The sequence below is a fragment of the Pezoporus occidentalis genome, unplaced genomic scaffold (genome assembly GCF_034315485.1).
Source record: "Pezoporus occidentalis ecotype Australia unplaced genomic scaffold, CSIRO_AGI_Poc_V1 ctg120, whole genome shotgun sequence".
Classification (NCBI taxonomy): Eukaryota; Metazoa; Chordata; class Aves; order Psittaciformes; family Psittacidae; genus Pezoporus; species Pezoporus occidentalis.
In genome coordinates this window covers 551,086-574,658 of record NW_026912995.1, presented here as the reverse complement: position 1 = coordinate 574,658, position 23,573 = coordinate 551,086, and the positions used below count along the sequence as shown (strand labels likewise).

The 23,573-nt window shown below is 37.7% G+C and overlaps 1 protein-coding gene across 4 annotated transcripts in view; it reads left to right on the top strand.

Moving 5' to 3' along the window:
• ZNF385D (zinc finger protein 385D) overlaps window positions 1–23,573 on the top strand; it is a 423,315-nt gene that overhangs the window by 279,483 nt on the left and 120,259 nt on the right. For all 4 annotated transcript variants that reach the window (XM_062607166.1, XM_062607168.1, XM_062607170.1 and 1 more), the window contains one exon: window positions 8,139–8,281. In XM_062607166.1, coding sequence (XP_062463150.1) covers window positions 8,139–8,281 — 143 coding nt within the window. The remainder of the gene's footprint in view (window positions 1–8,138; window positions 8,282–23,573) is intronic.

Below are 23,573 nucleotides of genomic sequence, written 5' to 3'. Positions count from 1 at the left end.
GGAATGCTCTGAGAATTAATACCAGAATTCCATGGAGTAATATACAGCTGCTGGGTATTTAACGTTTGTTTTTTTGTTTTGCAAGGCAAATGGAAATGAAAAGCTCATCCATTCTCAGGAGGGAGGAGAGGAGGTTCATGGGCATTTTGCTTGTTTATCTTCTCCAAATCCGTGACACTGGTGGTCTTGGCCTTTCTGATTATCTGGTAGCTACAATAGCTGGTACTTGGTATGGGCAGCTGGTAATAAGCAAGGCAGCCAAATTAGACAATTTCTTGTTGTTTCCTTCTACTGGAAACAGCCAGAAATTTACAGAAAGTGGAACATTCGTTTTGGATCATTTAGTTTTCAGTGATCTGATGGCTTCCAATAGGGGAAAAGAAATCATCCAGATTTGTCTGACCAACTGGAAAAAATCTCAAAGGATTCTGAAGAGCTCAATTAGGTAGGTCATGTTCCTAAAATAAAAAGCTTAGTTGCTGCCCTTGTGCAATTTATAATCCATAGATGTTGCTTGTAGTGAATTAGTGGAATTCATTGTTCGGCAGTGTTAAGTACTGAAATTCAGATCGTGGGTTATTTTCAGTAGATTTTATGTAATAAAAAAGAAATAATATTTTATTTAGTAAAGTGTTTCCTGTGGGCCATAGCATATTCTTGATATGAGGAGAAGGTGATAATACTTTATGGCGTTTGTGGAGGCTCTGACATTAGCGTCCTTCTGGACTGAAGTAGGTAGCATCTTCATCCCTGAAGTAGGTAGCATCTTCATCACTGTGCACTTTGCTCCTGTTCAGAGAGACTTGTCTTTATTGTCTGTAACCTGGGCCCACCTGTCTGTTAATGCAGGAGCAGGAGGGAAGAAGGTAGTGAAAAGGGAGCAGCAGGATTGTCTTCTGAAAGTAAGGACAGCAATGAAAGAAGGTAATAGATATCAGTGTATTCATGCAAATTTTCCTAGTCCAGCATCATAGTAGTCATTTCACAGCATTCTATGAAACAAAAAGAGAAATCTACTCCTTTAGGTTTACAGAGGGGTACATTTTTTAATTAAAATTCTTATATCAGGTTATATGATTTTATTTTACAAAATGCTAGTAAGTGTGAAAAAAAAGACTGAAAACCCTGATATGATGCATGGCCACAGGCTTCTAAAAATACTATTACTAATAAAAAAATTCTTTTTCTAAGCCAACTCACTTTGCAGGAACTGCAGAATAAATATTGTCTCTAGACAAAATAATACTTTGAATAGTAGCAAATGACCAGTGATTCAGACTTTCCAGGTGAATAGTGTGTATGCTGAAAAACACACTGTGTAAGTGAATAGTGCATATTGATCTGTGCCAAACTGAAAGAGTTCTAGTTTGGATTAAAAAAAAAAAAAGGGTGGGGGGAAGCAGGAAAGGGGTTTGAAAATATTTGAAAATATTTTTTTAATGAGTAATTTTGAATTGTTTGGATTTGGATGTTTGAAATTTGTCAATATTTAAATAATAAAAGTGGTCAAGTATCCAAGTACAAACTGTAGAATTTGATTTTGGGTGAAAGAAATGTTTCAGCTGACACAATGATTTTTATTTTTTCCCCCTAATTGTCTTTATTTTTTGGTTTGGGCAGTGAAATGAAAAATCAATTACACTCAGATCTCCACAGCTGAGACAGTGTTGCGTTCATCCTCTTCAAAGTGACTAGCCACTGTTAACATTACTAACAGCAAAACTTATGAAAGGAAAGCTTGTATTGCCACACAGTGTACTTGATCCCCCAGCTGCCTCAAGGAGAGGCAGCAGGATCAAAGCTGGTGTGGTTGGGAGTCCCATTTTGAGGGTGTTTCTTTTCTAGTGGGTGTAAAATACTTAATGCAGTTCCTTTTTTTTTCTTTCTTTTCTGAAACTAAGAGGGATTGTATGAAACAATATGTTTAAATGTGGATGTCCTCATTCTTAAAATATTTTCAGGATTACTTATTGGGATACTTATTATAATGAAAATGCTCTCCAAGATAAAGTCTATGAACTGTACAGGTGTTGAAAGCACTTTAAGATCCTCATTTCCCTTCCTAAAAAAAAAGAAGAAAAAAAAAAACTGAAAAAGCACACATGCACACAAACCAACCACAACAAAAACCTTACACGGAATGGATTTCCTGAGTAATAAATTCTCAACAGACATCATGTGTTTGTTCTCACATGACCTCTTTTCAGTCCATACGGAATACTGTGTAGCCTGTTAAACATTTAAAAGTGTATCTGTTTATGTACATAAAAGGTACAGATTGCCTGTTAGCTACCTTTTGTATGCTGAGTTCATATTTTAGTCATTTGAGTACTATAATAATAACTACTAATAAGTAGTTCGGTGATTAGGCAGCTCTTACTACTTATTACAAAACTGAACATACCTTTAAAGTCACAATTCAACAGTTTTTAAGAAAAGTATCTGTTGCAAAAATGAAGACTATCATACAATGATAAAAGGGAGTACCCTAGTGACTATAACTTATGGCAAATTACATTAAGCTAATTCCTAAAAGCCAGATCTACAATTCATGTCACATGGGCTTTTTTTTATATCCCAGAGCAGGTTATTCTTTTTGTCTTTGGATATCTTTAATTTTTCCATTCTATCAGATTCTCTATAGACCTAAGTGTGATATCTAATATTTTAGCTAAAGAATGTTCATTATTCATCATGGCTAGCCTACTGTTCTTAAATGTTTATGTCTTTATTGCCTTTCTGAAAAAAATCTGAAATACACCTTTTATTTGGCCCACTAGCAAACTAAATTTATAATGAAATAAAAGTTCTAGCTGATACTGAGTTACCCAAATATAAGATTCTTTGCATTTATAAGATAGAACATATCCCTTCTTTTTTATACTTTAAAATAGCCTGAATTAGTTTTCTTGAAAATTTTTTAGGGAAAGTAAATTTGTTTGGCTCAGGTTCTATCCTAATATATCTTAAGGATATATTGTAATGCTTACTGGGTGTGAACTGTCAAATATTAGGATCCTATATAAAAAAATATTGCTGATACTTTTTGAAGTTATCTTTTTAAGTTACCTAGAAGTTAACTTTTAAGTTGGAAACCGGTGATGTGTTCCCAGCTTACTCCACTGAGTCATACCAGCTGAAAGGTTCTCCGAGCTCCTGCCAAGGCAGAATGTGTATATTGTTTTGACCTCAAGTAAGCTGTATGGGGAGAGGCATGAGATGGGGTGGAAAACCTGGGAATTATCTGTATCTTGGAGAAACCAAATTATGATACTGGAAACAGACTCCAGGATGTAAGGGACATTGAACATTACTTTAGGTTGTCTCTGATGTATTTAAAAAGGCTTGTATTTAGATGTAGCCAGAAGGAAAGAATTGCAAAGTAATGAAGGAATCAAAATGGAATTCTGCAGAGATTTGCTTTTTTACTCAAGAGTTTATGGTGGTAATAGTTAGTGATGGAAGAACTGCAAAAGATTTAGATGAATGGAGTATTAGTTTAGAGTTCCTGCCCAGTTCACATACCTCCAAGTTCCAAATACATTTCAAAAAAATTATCTACATTGTTTGTGTCTGCAGAATTTGGGCTGGATATTTCCTAAGGAGAGACTATTTGAAAATAGAACTGGTGATTCTTTTTCTGGAAACTAAATCTGCAGTTGAGTTTAAAGGTTTGGGAATGAGTGTGCATGAGGAAAGGCTGTGCAGGGGAAGATGCAGCATATCTTTCTCTATAGCCAAGTCACGAAATATAGCAATAAGTGGTTCCAAATTGTTGGGTTGTGTGTTAGGGGACCTGAGGGACAAGGATGTTAACTTCCTCCAGAAACACTAAGAAAACTTATTGTATATTGTCCTGTATATAAAAACAACTCTGCTCTCTTATGTCTCTTTATTTGCATGGGAGACTTTCTTATCAGAAAATGCTATTTCATTGAAAGCAAAAAATTCTCACAGAAGGTGTTATTTTTTTTGTAAGGAATTCTGACAGAAATGTCTTTAAGGCCAAAACATCAGCATTTTTAAAGAAATCTGGTTTCTTCTTTTTGGAATTACTTCTCATTTTAAAATGTATTTTCATTTCCGTAGTGAAACATGGTCTCTGATGTCAAAACTGCGGATGAGGGAAAAACGATATTTATTTATATTCCAACTCAAAAAAAAAAAAAAAAATGACTGTGGAATGAACAGTTTGTGGCTGAACCTGCATGAATCATCTCTTCATCTGAATGTTTATGTTGTCTTTCCTTGGTTCTGGATACAGGCAAGGAAGGTGTTGCAGTGATGAAGTTCATGTCATTATGTCATACCAGGTTTCTGAAGAACTGCCTGAACAGGCTATGCAACAGAGTATGAACCTCATGTTGCACACATGGCTTTGTACCACGTAGGCTGTCTGTGCTCAAAGCATAATGCTGTATTGCAGAACAGATTACCTAGTGGTAGGGCAAAATGTCTAGTTCCAAGTGGAGATACAGAAGTGCATCCATGTGTAAAAATGCGACTTGATTGACACTAGGGGAGTTCTCAAAAACTGTCTCGATGAGATATAGGAAGGGGCAAAGGTCTGTAGAAAGCTTTTCTTCAGATTTGTTTGCTCACGATTACCTTGGGTGCATACCCAGTGCCTCTGGCCAAGAGTTTATCTTGTCTGTGATTTAAATTGCCTGAAAACTGAAGAAATGAATGATTACTTCAGTCTTGGTTAAAATGCTGAGGTAATGAAGCTTCTACATTGTATTACGTTATTCGTATATTTCCTGAAAAAAAAAAAATTCTCAAATATCTACAACATTGATCTTGCATTTAAGATCTGAACGTGCTGCAAAAAATTCTTCCTCTTTAGAAAGAAATTAGACTGTAACATCACTAATTTGTGATACTGGAATTAGTAAATATGTTAGTATTCTCCTATTTTAGGTAATTGTAGCATGCTACTCATAAAATGTAACTTCGGGCCTGTACTGGCCTACATTTTGTGGAGACAGTTATATATCTTAAGCCAGGCCATGCATGCACCTAGGTTTGGCAAGGATGTACATTGAACTTCAGGTTCAGAGCATCAAGCACAGGCTGTGGACAAAGTCTGTCAGTGGTGTGGGTTGTTACCCTGTCTTTATTGGTCAGAGTGGAACTCCAGGCCTTGCTGGTTGGAAGACTGCAAAAAGGCTGATATTGAATCTTCATTGTATGTTGATCAGCATTGTTGCATCTGCACAGGGAAAGCTGTGAAGGTCTTTCTGTAGAAGCTTAGCATATGTAACACCGAAACAGTCATAAGCAATCCTCATGATCGCTCACCTCGATCCAGTGTTCCGTAATACTAGATAACTAAAAAAGATGTATGTTCTGCTGTAGTAATTTTCTAAGCATGCTGTCGTCACACATAGCACCACTTATTTTCAAAGTTAATTCCCCTTTATTAGGTTTAGTGCATCCCTCTTACTTTACCTTCAGTTTGACTTTCTTGGGTATCATGTTTCATCCTATCATCATTTCTGCCCTTTATATTGCCTTCTTTATGATAAGAATTTATCTACGTGTGCTTTTCAAGAACCTTTCCCTGTGGGATTCTATCCCTCCCCATCTCTCTGCTAATGTGTTAGAATGGAAGTAGTTAACACTGACATTCCCAATGTTGTCCAAAGGTATTTTCAGTTAAGCTGAGTCACAAAAGCAGTTGCCATTGCTTCAGGTTTTCTGTTGCCAATTCTAGGCTACATCTCTGCTCATGTTCAATGGAAAGAAGTGCTAAGTTTTGCAGCTATAAACATTAGAGAATTTCTTTCAAGCAAAAGCTCAGATTTCATGGTACCTATCATGTGCTCCATCGTTCAGGGACATGTCTGACACTATTGCAAAAACAGAGAAAACAGAGAGCAGCTGTGCTTCTGAACATACTCATTTTCTGTGCCACTCTAGCCAGGACTGTGGTAGATTTTAAACTCCGTTCCAGGGGCTGTGAGTTCCAGCCAAGGTCCTGCAGAGTTGGCTGAATTTTTCCATTTACAGTGTGTTCTTGTCCCCAGATGACTTTGTGCAGCCCTGGTTGGCAGTGGCAGGTGTGTGAGCGCCTAGTCATGCCACAGGGAAGGATCACAGAATGGAAATATTTTATCCTTCATAGCATGGTATCCTAGGAGAGAATGGGATAGCACTGCTGATGCTCTAGGTAATCCAAACCTATGAGTCTTTCCTCCATAGCATGGAGATGATACACTCAATGAGCTGGGTCCCCAAGCACAGATGATATTTCTCAGTCTAGTCTGCATTTTCATCTGTGAGCTGTAGGATATTTAACCTGCTTCAGATTCTTCGCTATTACCAGGCAAATGCTCACCTTGGCATTTCTGTGATTCTGTACAATCTCAGGTGCAACTCAGACACTTATTGAGGTTTATATTAGTAGGAGAGATTTCTTCCCTTCATTATATGTGAGAGAAAAAATATTTCCAGCATCTAAAAAAATGACTTCCTTGGTCTTTCCTATTCAGAGAGAATAAGATTGGCATGTTCCACACTACCCTATCGTCATTCTGACCTGTTCAATTTATTTTTTTGCTGGTTTTGTAATAAGTCCATGGGAATGTAGCAATTGCCAATCTAATCGCAATCATTAAATACTTGATTCTATGATGGTGAGCTATGGAAAGCAGAGCTGCTTGCTCTCTGCTTTTCTGTTGCTCATATCCTTAGCTGCTGCATTCAAAGAGTGATTTGCTACACTTTCAAATTGAGGAAAATGTAAAAATTAGTCCAAAAATAGCAGTTACTCTATGGTAAAACCTACCGTGAGCTTGGAGCGAACCCTCATCCAATACCTTTAGTTTACTAGTGGATAATGTTTTCCTTTCAATGATTTTTAGTGAAATCTTTCACACAGGACCTGAAATTTGGCAAAAAACAGTCTTTGAAAATTTGGCTCCAACTGATTTTATATCTAGAAGCAGAACTGTGGATGATCTGTTACAACTGTTTAATTAAATCCTGTGCTGTTAACCCTCATTTAGACATATTTAATGGCAAACCTTGTTAGCAGATTTGCTGGCCAAATACACAGAGATTCTGTATATCATTCTGACTGTATCTGGTCTTTTAAAGAATGTATGCAGCTTGTCTAATGAAGTGTCTGTATGCATGAAAGAAAAAGAAAAAGATTCTGGCTCTCTTCCCTCTGTTGGTCTGTCTGCCTGTGTCTCTGTTCAGTCAGTACTGTAAAACTCCCCCCCTTTTTTTTTTGTTTTAAAATGTTTCTTGTATTCTTACAAGCAGGTTTTTACAGTCTGCTGCCTGCCTCTCAGTTTAGAAGAACACCGACATATTTTAACAGTTTCCTAGGATCCAAGTAGTCTTTAATTAACGGGGAATTGATGTTTTGGAGTGCAACCAAAACATGGGAGACATTGGAAGCAAGAGAACAGTCTTGGATCTTTACAGTTTCTAGCTGGCTGTGGCAAGGAACAGACAAATAAGTAAAATAGGGTCCACTGCAAACAGGTAGTGACCTATTGGTATGCAAGAGGATTTCTTCATTTGCATCATGTTCCCACAGAGCTAATGGTTGGTACCATTAGCCAGCAGGAACTTTCTGCTGCACAGAGCCTGAATCGGCTCCATCCCTTGCAAGAGCAGTAAATGTTTATCGGTACCTTCCCATAAGCAGGACTGTGGCTGCTGAAACTGTTCTGAATTTAGATTTGTATTGATCAGCTGTTGAGGCAGCAAGGTATGTCGTGTTTGTGAGGTTTAGGTTGACTCTGAAGATGTAAGGCTTTGGAGGGTTGAGCAATAGGGTTGGGATGAAACACTGAAATCATAGAAGAATGGGACTAGCTGAAGTTGTAAAAGGAAGTCAGACATACACTGAACTATATTATTCCAGATAATCCAGGGAGGGAAATTGTTTATTAATTTTAAATAATAGTAGACTGATACCTGAGGCAATTACTGGCAAAAAATTACAACCGTCACTGAGGCAACTGTGCTGTTTTTCAGTAATGGCGTAATTTGTGGTCAAATAAAAATGTATTTCTTTAATCCAGTATTGGCTTTTTATTGTTGCTTTTTGGGGTTGGCTCTTTTCTTCTTCCCCTTAATCACAGTACTTGCTGAATGCTTCTGTCTCTTTCTACACATAGGTGGTACATGCCAGAGCCCTGCTCTTCCAGCCCTAGTGCGTCCTCCTGCTCCACCTTTGCAGCCGTCGCTGGATATTAAACCATTTCTTCCATTTCCTCTGGACACTGCCGCAGCAGTCAATCTCTTCCCCAATTTCAATGCAGTAAGTATGCTCCTAACAGTTACTGTCTACCTTGGTGAGCCACAGTTTCCATGGAAGACTCAAGAGGGCACAAAGTAGAATTTTATGTACTCAATTAAACCTGGAATATTGTCTCCTTTACTGAGGGCCAGATAGCTCTTTCAGATACACTGCTAGGCCATAAATTAAAGCCTAGCTGAGTGCTAGTCAGAAGTAATATAGAAGGAAAAAACTATATGATCCCAAGTGACATTCAGTAAAGTTGCCGGCCATATTCAGTCCCAGGGCTTGTGAGTTTCTCATTTTAATTTAAGATGGGCAGAGTTTCACTAGCTTACAGTTTGCTGCATCTCTCAGAGAGTGAAACTCTCAGGCTGATGGCATTCTACCTCCCATCTCCAGCAAGCTTCCTGAGAAATACTTAAAATACATAAATTGGAGGGGCTACAAAAGATAAGACCATTGGCACAATTAAAATAAGAATGAGAACAGCATTACCTGGTATATAAGCTATTCACTGGCAAACAATCCAGTGTATTTTTTTTCAGGTTAGGTTACGTTGTTTCTCACGCTTTAGGTTAAAACAAGGTTAGTTATTTCTTTAATTTTTTTTTTTTGTCATACTGTGATTACAGAAATCTTATTTGTCCCTAAGTATTTTCATTATTTTACTGACATTTGTCATTAATGTTTCAATTTTCCTGTTTCTGTCTGAGATATTTAATGCTTTAAAAAAAAAAAGTCTGTATTGTTTTTATGCTTATTTTGACTTGATAGAATTATGCCCCTTCTTAATTTGAATGAAATCTGGGAAGTCCTTTTCCTTGTGTACATATACTAGATATACGGAAAAAAAAAAGAAAAAGAAGTGTGCGATTACCTACTTTGAGAGACAGAGAGGAGTGGAATTTGCCATGCCAAAACAATTCTAATTAACATGTGAAAACCTTAATTACAGTAATTGCAAGTAGCAAAAGAACATGCCCATTCTGAAAGCAAATTTTAGTAATCAATAGCAAATTTCCATAATTAAATGTTCAATTATTTGCCTTTTATGGGTGTTCATTTTACTTTCAAGTAATTAAAATGAACTAATTGTAAAAAGTATTTATGCAGTCTTAAATTCAGGCAATTAACAGCATCAATAGAGATCAGAGAAACTATAAGCTGTAAGTCTTAAAATGCTCAGAAACAATGTCAAGGAATTCTTACAAAAAAACTATAAGATTTTAAACTTTATATAGGTCTACAGCAGAGTTTCAAGTACTAGTGGTTTTAATCAAGTTACTAGTAACTCGGACTTATTCAGAAGTTTTAGGGGAGGGGTTTTCACCAGTTTGGCTTTGTGATCACTGTTTATATTTAATGCAGTAGGCCAGCTGAATTTTTAGAAATTGCCTATTAGATTTATGGAGGTTTCCTTTCAGGATTTTCCATAGTTTGGAGTCATTTGATTGTTTTGCTAATTGTTTAACTCTGCTTAATTCAAATGCAATTTTAATGGTGGATTTTAATAAATAGTTGATAAGCTTGTGTTCTTCCATAGATTTGCTGGTTTTTTTTTCCTACAATGACTGATTTCATGCTGCAGGTATTTTTGGGGAGTGTGGGAGGAATAGAAGGTGTGCTCATATTAATTTGTAAGTAAGAAAGTAAGAAAAACCCTGTTTTTCCTGAACATCATCTTAGTAGTATATCATTTGGTATAAGCACTGTTGTTGGATTTTACGGACTTCTTCCCTCTTCAGTTTTTCAGTAAACTGAGCCTATGTTTCAAGAGTGAGACTAACAGCCCCTTTTTAACAGCACTCTGAACTTCATTCCCATGCAAAGAACTGCTTCCTGCGATGTGTGGCTGTCTGTCAAATCCACCTTTGATCAATATGTCAGTCCTGAATGTGAGGATGCTATAATCAGAGCTGGCGTCACCTGCCTTGCTGCTCATAGTCTTTGCCTTGCAACGTGACCTTTGCCTTCTTGTCATGTGTGCTGACATGCAGCATCATCCTCAGTGTTCCCATTTTCATTCTGAATGGTGTATTACTGAACGCTGCTATGTTTAGCCCATATGCCAAAACTGGTTAATGGCATCCTCCAAACATGTAGGCTATCTGAGAAGTTCTACATGTTTCCAGTTCTTTCCAAGCTGGCAAATCTTTTGGGTACACATCAGCTGCTCTGAGCATTATCAGCCTAAGGAGAAGGTAATGTCTGACACAGGCGTCATGTATGTGGATGTGAGACAAAAAACAAGTGTTTAACCCCAAAGTTATCTTTGTAAATAGGCATGCTCATGAACAATTGTAGCTGTTGATAATACTGTATATTCATTGACAGTCCTACACAGTGTCAGCAGAAAAGCATTTATGTTCTATGGATGAACCAAAGTCAAGCAGGTGATCAGTAAAAGAACATCTGAACTGGATATTCTTTTAATAATTCGCTTTACCCTTGATTGAGACATCAAGGTCATAGATTGTGTTTTAGGAAATGGATTTCTAGAAATTTCTTGACCCTCTCACAGTTCCACAGGAACTGATGAGTTTGTAGCATGTTCAGACTATTTCCCAAGAGACTAGAAAAGTCCAAAGTTTTGGCCATTTACAGGCCACAAGAGCCTTCACTTGAGAGGAGCATGATCAAGGAGAAGCTTCAGTAAAAATTCAGTCATGTTTCAGAGGAAGAAAAGGTGGTCTCTCCTTATGGCAATCTGAACTCAAGAGTTTGGTTCTCATAGGCATGAATGTCTGAGCTAATCAGGCTAAGGTCACAAAAGATAATGGAAGAAAATGGGCAATTTGTCTTTTTTTGTCTCTTTTATGTGGAGAAAAATACAGAAGTTTGGTTGCAATGCAGGCAACCTATATATCTACTTTGGCATGAGGTGAGTGAACTCTGAAATTTCTCATTCATCTCCTTTTGGACAGGGTTTTGATGAACCATGTCCAGTGGAAGGTGTCTCTGTCCGTAGCAGGGCATTGAAACTAGATCGTCTTTAAGGTCCCCCCCAGCCCAAACCATTCTGTGATTCTGTGCTCTCTGTTGACTATAATGAGGGACCAGCTCAGCTGCATCTGCATTTAGTTAGATGAATCCCACATTTGGGACAGGTCATAAGCTATTCACAGCTGATACATTAAATTCCACTCAGAAATCAGATGACAGAAGTGCTAACATTGAATGTTTACAGAGGAATGCTCTGATTTATCAAGCAGCTAAGCTTCTAATTTTATCTAAGGACAATTTTAAGGGAATTTGGGGATTCAGATGAACTGTATAGAAATATCAGGAGAGGTGAAAGCAAAAGTAACTTAACCAGTGGAGAATTTCAAGCACATAAAAAAGAACTAACAAAACCAAATACTGATCTTAAGTATCAAAAATAACAATGCTAAGGTGTTGCATTTTGTAACAATTTTTACACTGCATTTCAATTTATTACAAACGTAAGGTTATTACTGATGATTTTGCTGTAAAGCAAGCTCAGTTTTTGCTGGCCACCTTTGAAGAAAACATTCAGCACTGATTTCAGAGAATACAAGAGATAACATGGGGTGTTCAAACCTTTATCAGTAATATCTTTGGACAGTGAGGAGAGGTAGAAATAAAGGGAGTAACCTAAGAAATGCTGGGAAAATAATGTGAACCTTTGAACCATTCCACTTGAGGAAGAACTTTTTATATAAGAAAGTATAAAGCAAACATAGCCATTAACAATCTGGTTAGCTGAACATTTGCAGGTGCTTAGCTCTTAATTCTGAAGCAAATGGGTACCCTCAAGTCCTATATAAAAAGAAATTTTAACAACACAGCTGTTTAAACTGAAAACAGCCCAGTGGTGCAGACCCTGAAAAATCACAAGTTCATTGCAAGTTTTTCTTGTATAAAAGGATGAATCAAGTGTATGGGATTTAAACCACTAAATTTTATGAATGAAAGAAACTACAACTATAAAAAATGCTTATGTAGCCTTTTAAAATATGTTTTGAAGATTGTCAGAGAAATAGAAAAATAAATATTCTATTCTGAAACATGTTTGGGATCATTTAGCAAACATTTGGTATACTTCTGCTTTTTCATCTTCAGATTGAGGCAGCCTAAGTCTGTGTGCTTCTGAGAACTGGTTCTTGGAGAAACAAAGCTTTAGCAGTTGTATTGAATACGTGCTGGTCCGTGGGTGCATGTGAATGTGCATATGCAGTGTTTCTGTTCGTAAGCCAGTGGTTGGTTGCAAAGAAGTTTCACAAAGCGTCAAAGTCTAGAAGTAATTAACTTGTAGGAAAACATCTGCATTTATATGAGTCCCTGGACTAAAAGGAAATGCTTCATTTTGCTGAACATCAGTGTCAGCCCTAAGTTATCCTCCCATAGAAAAAAACCTCAGATCTCTTTCACGGTCTCCAAATCCCATCATCCTCAAAGCACAGGTGTATCAGAATCCAGGTTTTGCTTATTTTTGAAGCTCTCAGAATTACATATTTCATCTTCCTGAGAGACAGAATTTAGTTTACAAATCCAGGACTTTTGCTGTTACTAGGGGGAAAATCAGACAGTGCATTCCACTCCTTGTCCATTTATTCTTTGAAGGATATGCTGACCATTTTTCTGAAAGAAATCTAAAAAATATATTACACTTTGTAGACTGTAAGATGAGCATAATCTCTGTTGGAAAAAGTCCACAATGTTGAAGATATGAGTAAGTGCTTGCAAGCGGAAATAGGGATGTTGCTTGAAAAGCTCCATCCTAACTCCACATTAATGCCTGATCTCCCCTTGTTGCTAGTGAAAAGTTTCCCAAGTTTCCAAGGAAGTATCCTGTGGAAAGAAACATGATAAAAATATAGACTAGAAATGTATGACTTGGAAGAGCAGTGGCAATGTCAGAAGTGTACTAAACTGAACTATTACTCTACATTCATTTCTTTTTCATGATCCTCCTGTAGTAATCCTTGTTCAGTCCCCTGATTTTTACTGTTTGCTTGCTTGACACCAGTAGCCCCAGGTGCAATATTGAAGCCTCAGTTTTTCACCTTCCCCCAGTAGAGGTTTGTATAGGAGAGGGAGGTAACAGGGGCCATCGCCTAAAGGTTAGGGCTCCAGCAGAAGCTTAGCTTAGGGTACCGGTGTAGTACTCCTTTCCAAAAACCAGCCTGTGCAACATGCTAGCAGCTTCCAGGGCAGCACAAAGGCTGCATTCTCCATTTACAGAGGCAAAGCTTGTGTTTGTAGGTATTGGTAGCAGGAAATTATGGCTGGCTTGTTTCACTGGGAGCTGCTTTTCTCCCTGCTCTGGTCTTGCTGTCAGGCTCTGCCTGGCCTGCTGATAACCACTGAGGTAGCTCAAACAGAGTTCGTGGTTGGTTGGGGAATGCATTCTTCTCCCGTTGTGTCCAGAGAACTGAAAGGAACAGTGTAGAAACCCTGCTTGCTGACAAGTATTTCTGGGAAGGTTATGCCAGGAAATGTGGAGAAAAACCTGTCAAAAAGCTGCCAGAAGACATTTTGAAAAACTTTTCCTTCGTCTCTTGTCCCAGATAGTTTTTTATCTAGAAAAGAGATACGTGCTGCAGAAATGGTGTGCTAATTTTCTGGATGTTATGAATAAGATGTTACTTTTGATAGTGAAGCGTGGAGGAGGAATCTGAAATACATGTTAGTTTTTCTAAACACTAGCAGCCTGAAATTCACAAAATAAACCCAGTGATTTTCTGTGTCTCTACACAGTGGTTTTGTTCTACGTTTTCTGACTTAATTGAGCAGAGGAGCATAACGAGACTACCTCTCCTCATCATATACAATCCTTTAAAGTTCAGTAGTGATGACATGCTGTCAGAGTGCTTTGTTTCTAGAAGAGAATTGTCGGTAACAACACAATGGCCTCAGTTTCATGTGAATCAAAGTGGAATACTGCCTATATAGAAGAACTTGGCAGTAAAAATACAGTCTGTGCTGATTTTAATGTTATTTCCATGAGAAGGACCTTTATCAGGTGGAGAACTGTGCTGCACCAAATTGTTAATTTATCAAAGGGAATTATTGCTTCTGGGGGCGTTCCTTGCATGGCTGCTCATTCACACATGTCTAGAAACAGAGGGTTTGGCTTCCTCTTTTCCATAGCACTGCAATTGAGCTGTAAGATAGCTCTACTCTTCTTTTTGGTCTATATCTGTAGTGCTGTTTAGCTGAATATTTTTCAAAATAGGGAAGACTGCAAAAATAATGCTTGGGTTTAGGAATTCTTTATTATAATAACATTTTCATCACTGCCCAGGACATATAATTAGGAAGTCTGCAGGGGAAGAAGAGGGATTAGAGAATGAGCAAACACAAGAAAATTCTGGCAATTAAGATGTTTTTATTTGGTGCTTGCAAAACAGGAATGAATCAACATCAGTATGAAATACTCGGTTATTTGAATTGGCCAGATTTATTTGCTGTATGTATAAATCCTTAATCTACACCCTGGGCTCTATTTGAAAGAACAGTAAATCTCTGATTCTCTGCTGCAGAGGAAGTGTTCACAACTCAGGAGACATGGTGAAATTAAGCTTTTCGTCTTTTTCCAGTTTCGAGTCATTTCTGGGCGGATGCAGATCTCCAGGCATACTCTGTCTGCCTGTTCTTATATATGGTTTATGCTCTTTGTCACAGACAGGGAACAGAGCTCATATTCAGACTTTGTATAAATGAATGTTCCTGCAACCCTCAGGTAACTTTCCTATGGCTGACTGTTGTTTTTCCACTGAAGAGTGACTGGGGAGTAGTGTCTCAGCTCCCTAGGAGTTGTCTCCAGAATGATTGCTTTTATTTATTTTGGACTTGATGCATTGTAAAGGAACATCTTACTAAATCTAGCCTTAATCCCTTTGCAACCTCTTTTGCAATCTCCTCCAAAAATTTTTGACCTCTGCTTGCAACTTACAGCTGGGACTCCTTCAAGTTTCAACCCAGGTATCAGCAAAAGTTTGTTTCTTATGTTTCTCTGAGCATTACCTTACATTTTAGCAGCACCTTTTGCCCTGGTTTTGGAATTGCTTTTATTGGGCCCATGGCAGTGGGGTTGGACTAGATGATCTTTAAAGGTCCTTTCCAACCCAACCCTTTCTGTGATTCCTCACAACTTACTTGAACATTTTTTGGATTATGTTCCAATTAGGGAATTAGCAGTCTCCTATGCATATGATGAGCAGCTATCACCCCTTTCCACACAGAATACTGCAGTCTTTATAGCTTAGAGGAGTTCACTCATGGGCGCAAATGCGTAGATATAATAAAAAAATCCATTATAAAGTTTTATTTTTATTTAAATTAAATTTGTACCAAGGGTGCTCCAACCTTCTGTGATAGGTTTCAGTACAAATTCAGGTTTCTAGGATGCACATTCTCCTGGGGAAGCAAATGTTAAGATTATCTCAAAATAGCCTAAGTTTATGTCATTTCACCTTGCTGAACATTGTAATACCTATCCTTGAATTCATCTCTGTAATAGTAATGTGGTTGTAAACTAACCAACCATACCTGTTTCCCAGTTGCTGCCCAGTTTTATGTGTGTCTTTGGTAAATCTGTTTTGATTTATCCTGAAGACATATTTCCAGTATGTATATATGGAACACATCACATATGTTGAGCCTTCTCCAGCTACCATCTCTGTTGGAATTCAGCTCTGTGGCCTTATTCAAGGTCCTCGCAGATGTCTTTCTGGTGGTCATTTGGCAATTGCCGCCTGCAGATTGTATTTACTTTGTGGTCATGAGTAGGATGTTGTTCTTCGCACATGCTGAGCATATAGCATGTGCACTTCCACCATCTCTCTGATAGCACACAGCTTCTTTGGGATTTTTCTAGCAGTATTTCACTCTCCAGTCAGTCAGCACCTTACGGCTGAAGAGCAGACATTTGTGCTGTTTCTTTTGCCATGTGAGAATGGGTGGACTTCTAACTAGCCTCCACTAATTTTTATGACCATAATTAACAGAAAAGGTCTGAGGCAGAAGCCTCCTGTTTGTATAAGCTCATGACTACACTATTAGATAAATGTCCCATCTCATGCCTCTCCCAGTATAGCTTACTTGAGGTCAAAACGATATACGCATTCTGCCTTGACAGGAACTCGGAGGACCTTTCAGTTGGTATAGAATCATAGACTCATAGAATAGTTAGGGTTGGAAAGGACCTTAAGATCATCCAGTTCCAACCCCACTGCTATGGGCCAGGACGCCTCACACTAAATCATGTCACCCACGGCTTTGTCCAGCCTGGCCTTGAACACTGCCAGGGATGGAGCATTCACAACCTCCCTGGGCAACCCATTCCAGTGCCTCACCACCCTAACAATAAAGAACTTCTTCTTTATATCTAACCCGAACTTCCCCTGTTTTTGTTTAAACCCATTGCTGCTTATCCTGTCATTAGTCCCTGATGAAGAGTCCCTCTCAGCATCCTTGTAGGCCCTCTTCAGATACCGGAAGGCTGCTATGAGGTCTCCACGCAGCCTTCTCTTCTCCAGGCTGAACAGCTCCAACCTTCTCAGCCTGTCTTTGTATGGGAGGTGCTTGACCCTCCTGATTATGAAGGCGTTTTTGTGAGCAGTGTTGTAGGTGCCACATGATCTCTAGATGGGGAGCTCCACGTACCTAAAAATGATGCATAGCAAGCTTTGTTTTCTGAGTTTTTGTTTTGGTTTTGGTTTTACTTTATTGGTTTCTTGTTATTGTTAATCAATAGGATCTAAATATCTCACATACTTGTTTGTGTAACTGACAGTTACTAATACCAAAACAGACTTTCTGAGCTATCTCATCCTGCCTTACACATTTGCTGAAGGGCACTGCACAGTGCACTGGCAGATAACTTGCTGTTGGAAAGTCATAGTATCCAAGGCAAAAGCAATAGCACAGCCTTTACTGGGGACTGAGGGTCCGTCAGGCTTTTGCTTTACATGCAAAACATTCTCATAAAGGGAATTAAATTAACTACTCTTCAGATTTGTTAAATCTTGATGAGTGGAATTACTTAAAACTGTATTTTATAAAGCATTTTGTAAAGCATTTTAAATAATGTTTTAATCAGTTGTTGTTTATACCTTTTGTCTTAATAGCACACCGTTGAAAAAGATCAATGATTATTTTATTCTGCAAAGACGATAAAACTTTAATGGGTTGCATAATAAGTATAACTCATAAAATCTGCACTTTAAATATAGATGGCTATTAACCTGCTTTGAAAAAGATGCAATTAAAGTGAAAAGGAGTTACTTTAAAGCAATTATTTGATTACTGTAGTGTGAGGAGGAAAAAAAGCGATAAAATTCTGAAATCAGTATTATTTTTGTTGATGAGATGGACATTTTAAAATAAGTCATGAATCTTTCCTAGCCTTAGGCATGTTTGTGCTGCTAATCTCACTGAATAACTATTTACTGAAGTTTCTTATACAACCTGCAGTTCGTTCTTCTTAGGAATTTCAAAGATGTCTGTTGAAAAAAGCATGGATTTGCATGACAGGTAATTTTACACACAGTAAATACATTCCTAAGCACAATTACCCCATTAATTGTTTATTCATAGCATGCAGTAACAGTGCTATGTTATTGAAGAATTTGTCCTAAACCAGACTCACTTTTATCCTTATGGTAATGAAAAGATTTGGGGCTCACTCTTTGCCATTCCTTTTAGTCACAGTAGTTTGAGCTGGTAAATGGCACATGCTGAAGAATTTATTTCTCTGGAGTCATTGATGCAGTCTCTGATGGGATATTTCTGTAATGTCCATGTCCTGTCTATTTTATCCCAACATTTTTTATTTTTTTTTTATAAGGGAAGAAAATCCCCAAAGGTTGTATATTGGACTTGTACAGTAGAACTGAATGTAGAACTCCAGATTATCATGCAGCTACTGTTTTTCTAGGCATCTTTCCTTTGGCTCTGAATGCTTGAAGTGACACTGTGTAAATATCCATACAGATTAAATTAGTAATCAAAATAATTCATTAAAAAATAGTATATAAGCTCGTATCTCTCAGGAAATCACTGTTTCTCTTTTAAATACATTGGTTTATATAAAATAGAGGTATATCAAATTCTTACTATATAAAAGAGTACAAATCAACGGTTTCCTATCAAACATTAGATTTTGTCCAGAATTAAATGTAAACTGTCTAAACAACTCACAACAGAAGGCTAAATAGTCTATAACTCAAGGAAAATATCAGATAAAAAAAAAAAGACATGCAGGAAATATATTCTTAATTAGAGTTAGAGGTGGTGTAAAGGCTGCTGGAAAGCTGACCAATAGAAGTTTCTTTCATTGGTTTCTTACTGTGAAACTGCTGGGATGTTTGAATGGCACAGAGAGCAAGCGTAAAGATTGGAGGCCATTGCAAGATTTCCTGCAGTTGAACAAAATGAACCCTCTGAAGAGAATATTTGAAGAAAATTTTAGGGGATTTGTATTACTTTTAAATTATTCCTGGGACATTTGTCAAGAAGCCAGAAAAGTTGTAAAGCTGCAGCCTTTACTTCCTTTATTCCTGCACACTTTCCCCTAGGCTTATCTGTAGTCTATCATGTCCATGCTTTGTTTACACGACACGGAACTGTGTCCATCAGACAAAGTTATCAATTTGGGATCCTTAAACAGTACAGGCTAATTACAGAGTTGTGTTTTTTTTTTTAATTTTTGTTCAGCAGTCCACACTCAGAGAAGTCAGGTAGCTGGTCTGATGTAGAATCATAGAATCATAGAATCGTTAGGGTTGGAAAGGACCTTAAGATCATCTAATTCCAACCCCCCTGCCATGGGCAGGGACACCTTACGCTAAATCATATCACCCAAGGCTTCGTCCAACCTGGTCTTGAACACTGCCAGGGATGGACCATTCACAACCTCTCTGGGCAACCTATTCCAGTGCCTCACCACCCTAACAGGAAAGAATTTCCTCCTTATATCCAATCTAAATCTACCTATGCAGCTTCCGTTTCAGCAGGTAGGGCAATGAGATTATAACAAGATAACAAAAGCCAGGACTAGGCCAAAGCATTATCTTTTCCTATAGCTTTTCCCTGACAGCTTATGGAAAAGCAGAAGAGTAGAAAACAGAGAAAGCCACATTTGCCAGACTATACCTTGAGTGAGGTATGTTTTAGGAAGTTCATAAGCCAAATGTGTTGCCTTGGCATGTAATAGCCTTCTATGAGTTAACATGCTGAACTGGATGGAATCAGCAGGAGAGTTTGTTTGTTTTAACTACTAATGAAGTAATTTGAGTTTCCTCGTCCCCTTCTCTAGATGGTGCCTAATATGTCCAAGTAAGGGAGAAACATGGGGTATCCAGAGTAGTAGAAATAGATGCGACTGTATGAACTATAACTTGGTCATAAGCAGTAGAAGTCTAAGGAAGATTTTTAAGGTGCTGTGCTTGGGGGAGCTGGAAGTGGATGGAGAAATGTCCATCACCTTGCTGGCATTTTGTGTTTCAAATGTACTGATTTGCTAACGGATCCAACCCATTACATTATTGGTGTTCCTAGAACTTGGATGACAAACATAAATCACAGGCGTGATGCCAGAGTTCATTATAGGAGCACCTTCCCAAATGGCAGTATCATCTCTGGGAAGCAGCAAAAGCTATTGTTGGCAACAGGAAGTACGCAAGAGGTTGGTGTCTGGGAGAGAAGCAGCAGCACAGAGACTGCCAGTGAAAGGGCTGGAAAATACTGGATACATGGTACTGGGCTTGGAAGAGAGGTAGGAGGAAGAGCAGAAAGGTTTCAAGAAGAGAGACTTGGAAATAGCTTAGAACAGGTATTTCAAAGATGTATTTGCTTCATGCACAGAGGCACAGAAAGGTAATGGTGAAAATGTTGCAAAGCAAGTTAAAATATCCAGTTTCTGCTCTTTACGGCTTTGTTCCTGGCAGGAATGGTTCCTTTCCTTTTTAGTTGCATATTTTTTTCCCAGTAAATTTATATCTCCTGAAACATTTAGAAGCAAGCTTGTTCTCTTTAAATCTATCTTTCTTATTTTCACTTTACAGGAGCTATATCTGGTTGAAACCTACTTATGTTTTCCATTCTAAATTTAAAAGATAAATTACCTTGGTACTGATTGAAAATATGTCTCAAACTGAACTAAAACAAACACAAAATCAGAAAGAATATGTGCTTCTGAAATCAGAGAAAATCCTTTAAGAACAAACCCTTAGGTACTATAAAATGTCATAGCTTCACAGCTGTTCACTCTGTTCCTCAGTAAGGATTCCTTGATGAAGGGGAATTGTTCTTAAATTTCTGTGCACAAAGATGATAGCATGTAATTTTGGTCTTAAGCGCCTTTCTTTTCCATTAAGCCAAGCAATAAATAAAGGTAAAGTCTGCCTCAGCAAATACTGCGTATGCATGTCTCCTCTGTAGCATCATTAAAAAAAAAAAAAAGTCCTGTCTTTTCAAACAGGCTTTCTAAAATGTGAAAAAATGTCTGTTTCAGGTGACACCAAATTGCACAAGAACTGTGGATCTGCAGATTAGCTTTTATTTCATTTGCTAGGACCCCAAACATTTATTTGATAGCAGAAGGTTTTATTTCATTTGGAATTATTTCCTTTAGCTGTTTTCTTCACAAGGCACTGCAAACTCAAAAATACAGAACATGCAGTTTATAAAATTCTCATCCTTACTTACACATTTCTGTGATTTGGTTGCTATCTTTGTTTCATACTAGTTGGATTCAGAGTAAAACACTAATATTTTATCTGTGCTTCTTAAAACAGCATTTCTGTGCACTGGAACACACCAGGAGAAAGGTTGTGAAGAACTTCAAGTTCAGTAATTAAGCATCTTAAATATTTGTTAATCTTTTCAGTAAAACCCAAGATTAATCAGTAAAGCAAAAAGACACTTAATACTGTGATAATGTATTATTTAGTATATAACTGCTTTTAAATAAGAGGAGGATTAACAATCATCTGGTTTGGTCTTTAGCTATCATTAACAATGTTTAAGTCTTCAACCTAAGCAAGGATTTAAGATCATTATGCAAGCAGCAGATCTTTTAGATGGCTACAGCTGTTGATAAGTATGCATTATTACTGGCTTCTGAGCTATGCTAAAAATTGTCTTGCTAGGCTTTTGTCACATAACAGTATAAAAAGTCATTGATTTCAGTTAGTTGTTTCTAGCTGTACATTTTACAGAATGAGGGAGAAACTCCAAGTCTTGAAAGAAATTTTGTTGAGGAAACACACTGTTGCTGAGAGAGGTAATTCCTAAAGGAACTGGCAGTTTCACTGGATAAAAGTTGCCAGTTTTACAGATAGCACTAGTCAGGTATTTTTTGAATTGAGAGAAGTTCTGTACGGCAACAGGAGCTTATGTGGACTCATCACAAGCTTAGGGATTAATTTGGACGCTGTTTGTAGCTAGCCCACAACTCTGGATGATGAGATAGCCATGCACTGTTTTCATTTTTTCTTCTCATGTCTGAGCCTAAAGTAGCCTTTTTGATGTATTTCTTCCTGAGACCGGTAATACTGAAGCACGTAGAACAAATAAGATCTGTTCGTTACTCTAATGAGTTTGAAATCCAAAAGTTCAAGTTGAAAATATGGTCTTTAGAAACATATCCTCAGGCCTTATTTTATTTCATCTCATTTATCCATCATTAATTTTACACAAGAGATGTCAATTATGAGTAACATTAATTTGAATTTACCATCCATCAGTTCTGTTACAAGGTAATCACTAACAGCCCGTCTTTCACTTCTGCTCATTCAAATGATAGATAGCTGGACCTTCCTTTTAAGTCTCCATGAAGAATTTTATAAAATAAATACTGCTAAAATATCAGTAGGTAACCTCTTAACCAGGTCTTTGCCTATTGGTAATTTGTTTGATTCTCAGCTGAGTCCTTCATTTGGATCATGTCCAGCTTGTTTCTGCGTCTTTTGGCATGGACAGCCTAAGCAGGTTGGCAGAGATCAGTAACTTCAGCAAAATGGGTCTTGACTAGTTCTGCAGATTGCTCATCCCTGTAGCTAATGACAGTTCCCAGGGCCTAGTCAAGCTTATTCTGACGTTGGTAAAGTAATTTTTCTCTTTTAATGCTCTGATTTACTTTCCATTTCAGTAACAGGGACTGATAGTGCATTCATGCCCTCAAGGCTCTGTTTTCATGCTCTGGTTGGTGTTTTGAAAATAAGACTAACATTCACAGAAGGCTTGGAAAATGTGATGTGCCTGAAGAATCTGACAAGAAACAAAGATTTACACATTATCTGCCCTATGAAAGTTTTTAATGCTTCTATCCTGTGTGCGTAACTTACAACTCCCCGATGCCTTCCCCCAAACTCTACAAAATGTTTAGCAGTGTTGAGTTATTGGGATTTGTCAGGGATGACTGCTTGATACCATCACCTGATTTCTGTTTTCATGTGAATATCTATCACAGATATGCTTAAGGCAAAATTATGTTTTTATACCTAAGGGCATTTTTTTCATTGTTCCATCAAGAGAAAAAAAGATATTACTGGTAAATCCTACTGTTATTGTATAATCTGTCCTTGGGTTACCTCAGTAGTCCATCTCTAGACAAGCATGCGAAAATACTGCATAGCAGTACACATTTTTAGGTTGTTAAAATGTTCTTTCTGCTCACCCTGGCTGTACAGCAGAGCAGAGTGGGACCGCTTCCCTGACAAAGGGGTAAAGGCTCTGGGCATGGAAGATGTGCTGGGTTCCCCCAGCCTCTCTGGGCGTTTATTGTCCATAGATCAACAACAGAAAGCCTGCTTCTCACTGTGAGGGTGGTGAGACACTGGCACAGGTTGTCCAATGAAGCTGTGGCTGCCCCATCACTGGAAGCGTTCACAGCTAGGTTGGACAGGGCTTGGAGCAACCTGGTCTAATGGAAGGTGTCCCTGCCCATGGCAAGGGGCGTTGGAATTATAGGATCTTTAAGGACCCTTCCAACCCAAGCCATTCTATAATTTAAACAAAAAATGTAAATGAATATATTTGATCTGTGAAGACAAATGGCTTAATCCAATTGTGTACTAGACCTCAAAATCACATTTTATATAATGATTTAAAAAGGAAGGTGGTAGACCTCTGTAAACTTAATGGTAGAAAGGACAAGCAATTAAACTACCATAGACTTATTTGACGGGAAAAACTAGAGGTAGAGTAAATGTTGAAACAAATTTCCAATATTTTATTTATTTTAACTTAGAAATTTGCAGTCGTTAAATAAAATTATTCATTATAATGATGTCAGTTAAAAGATCAGTGCTGAAAATTAGTATATTTAAATATATTAGTA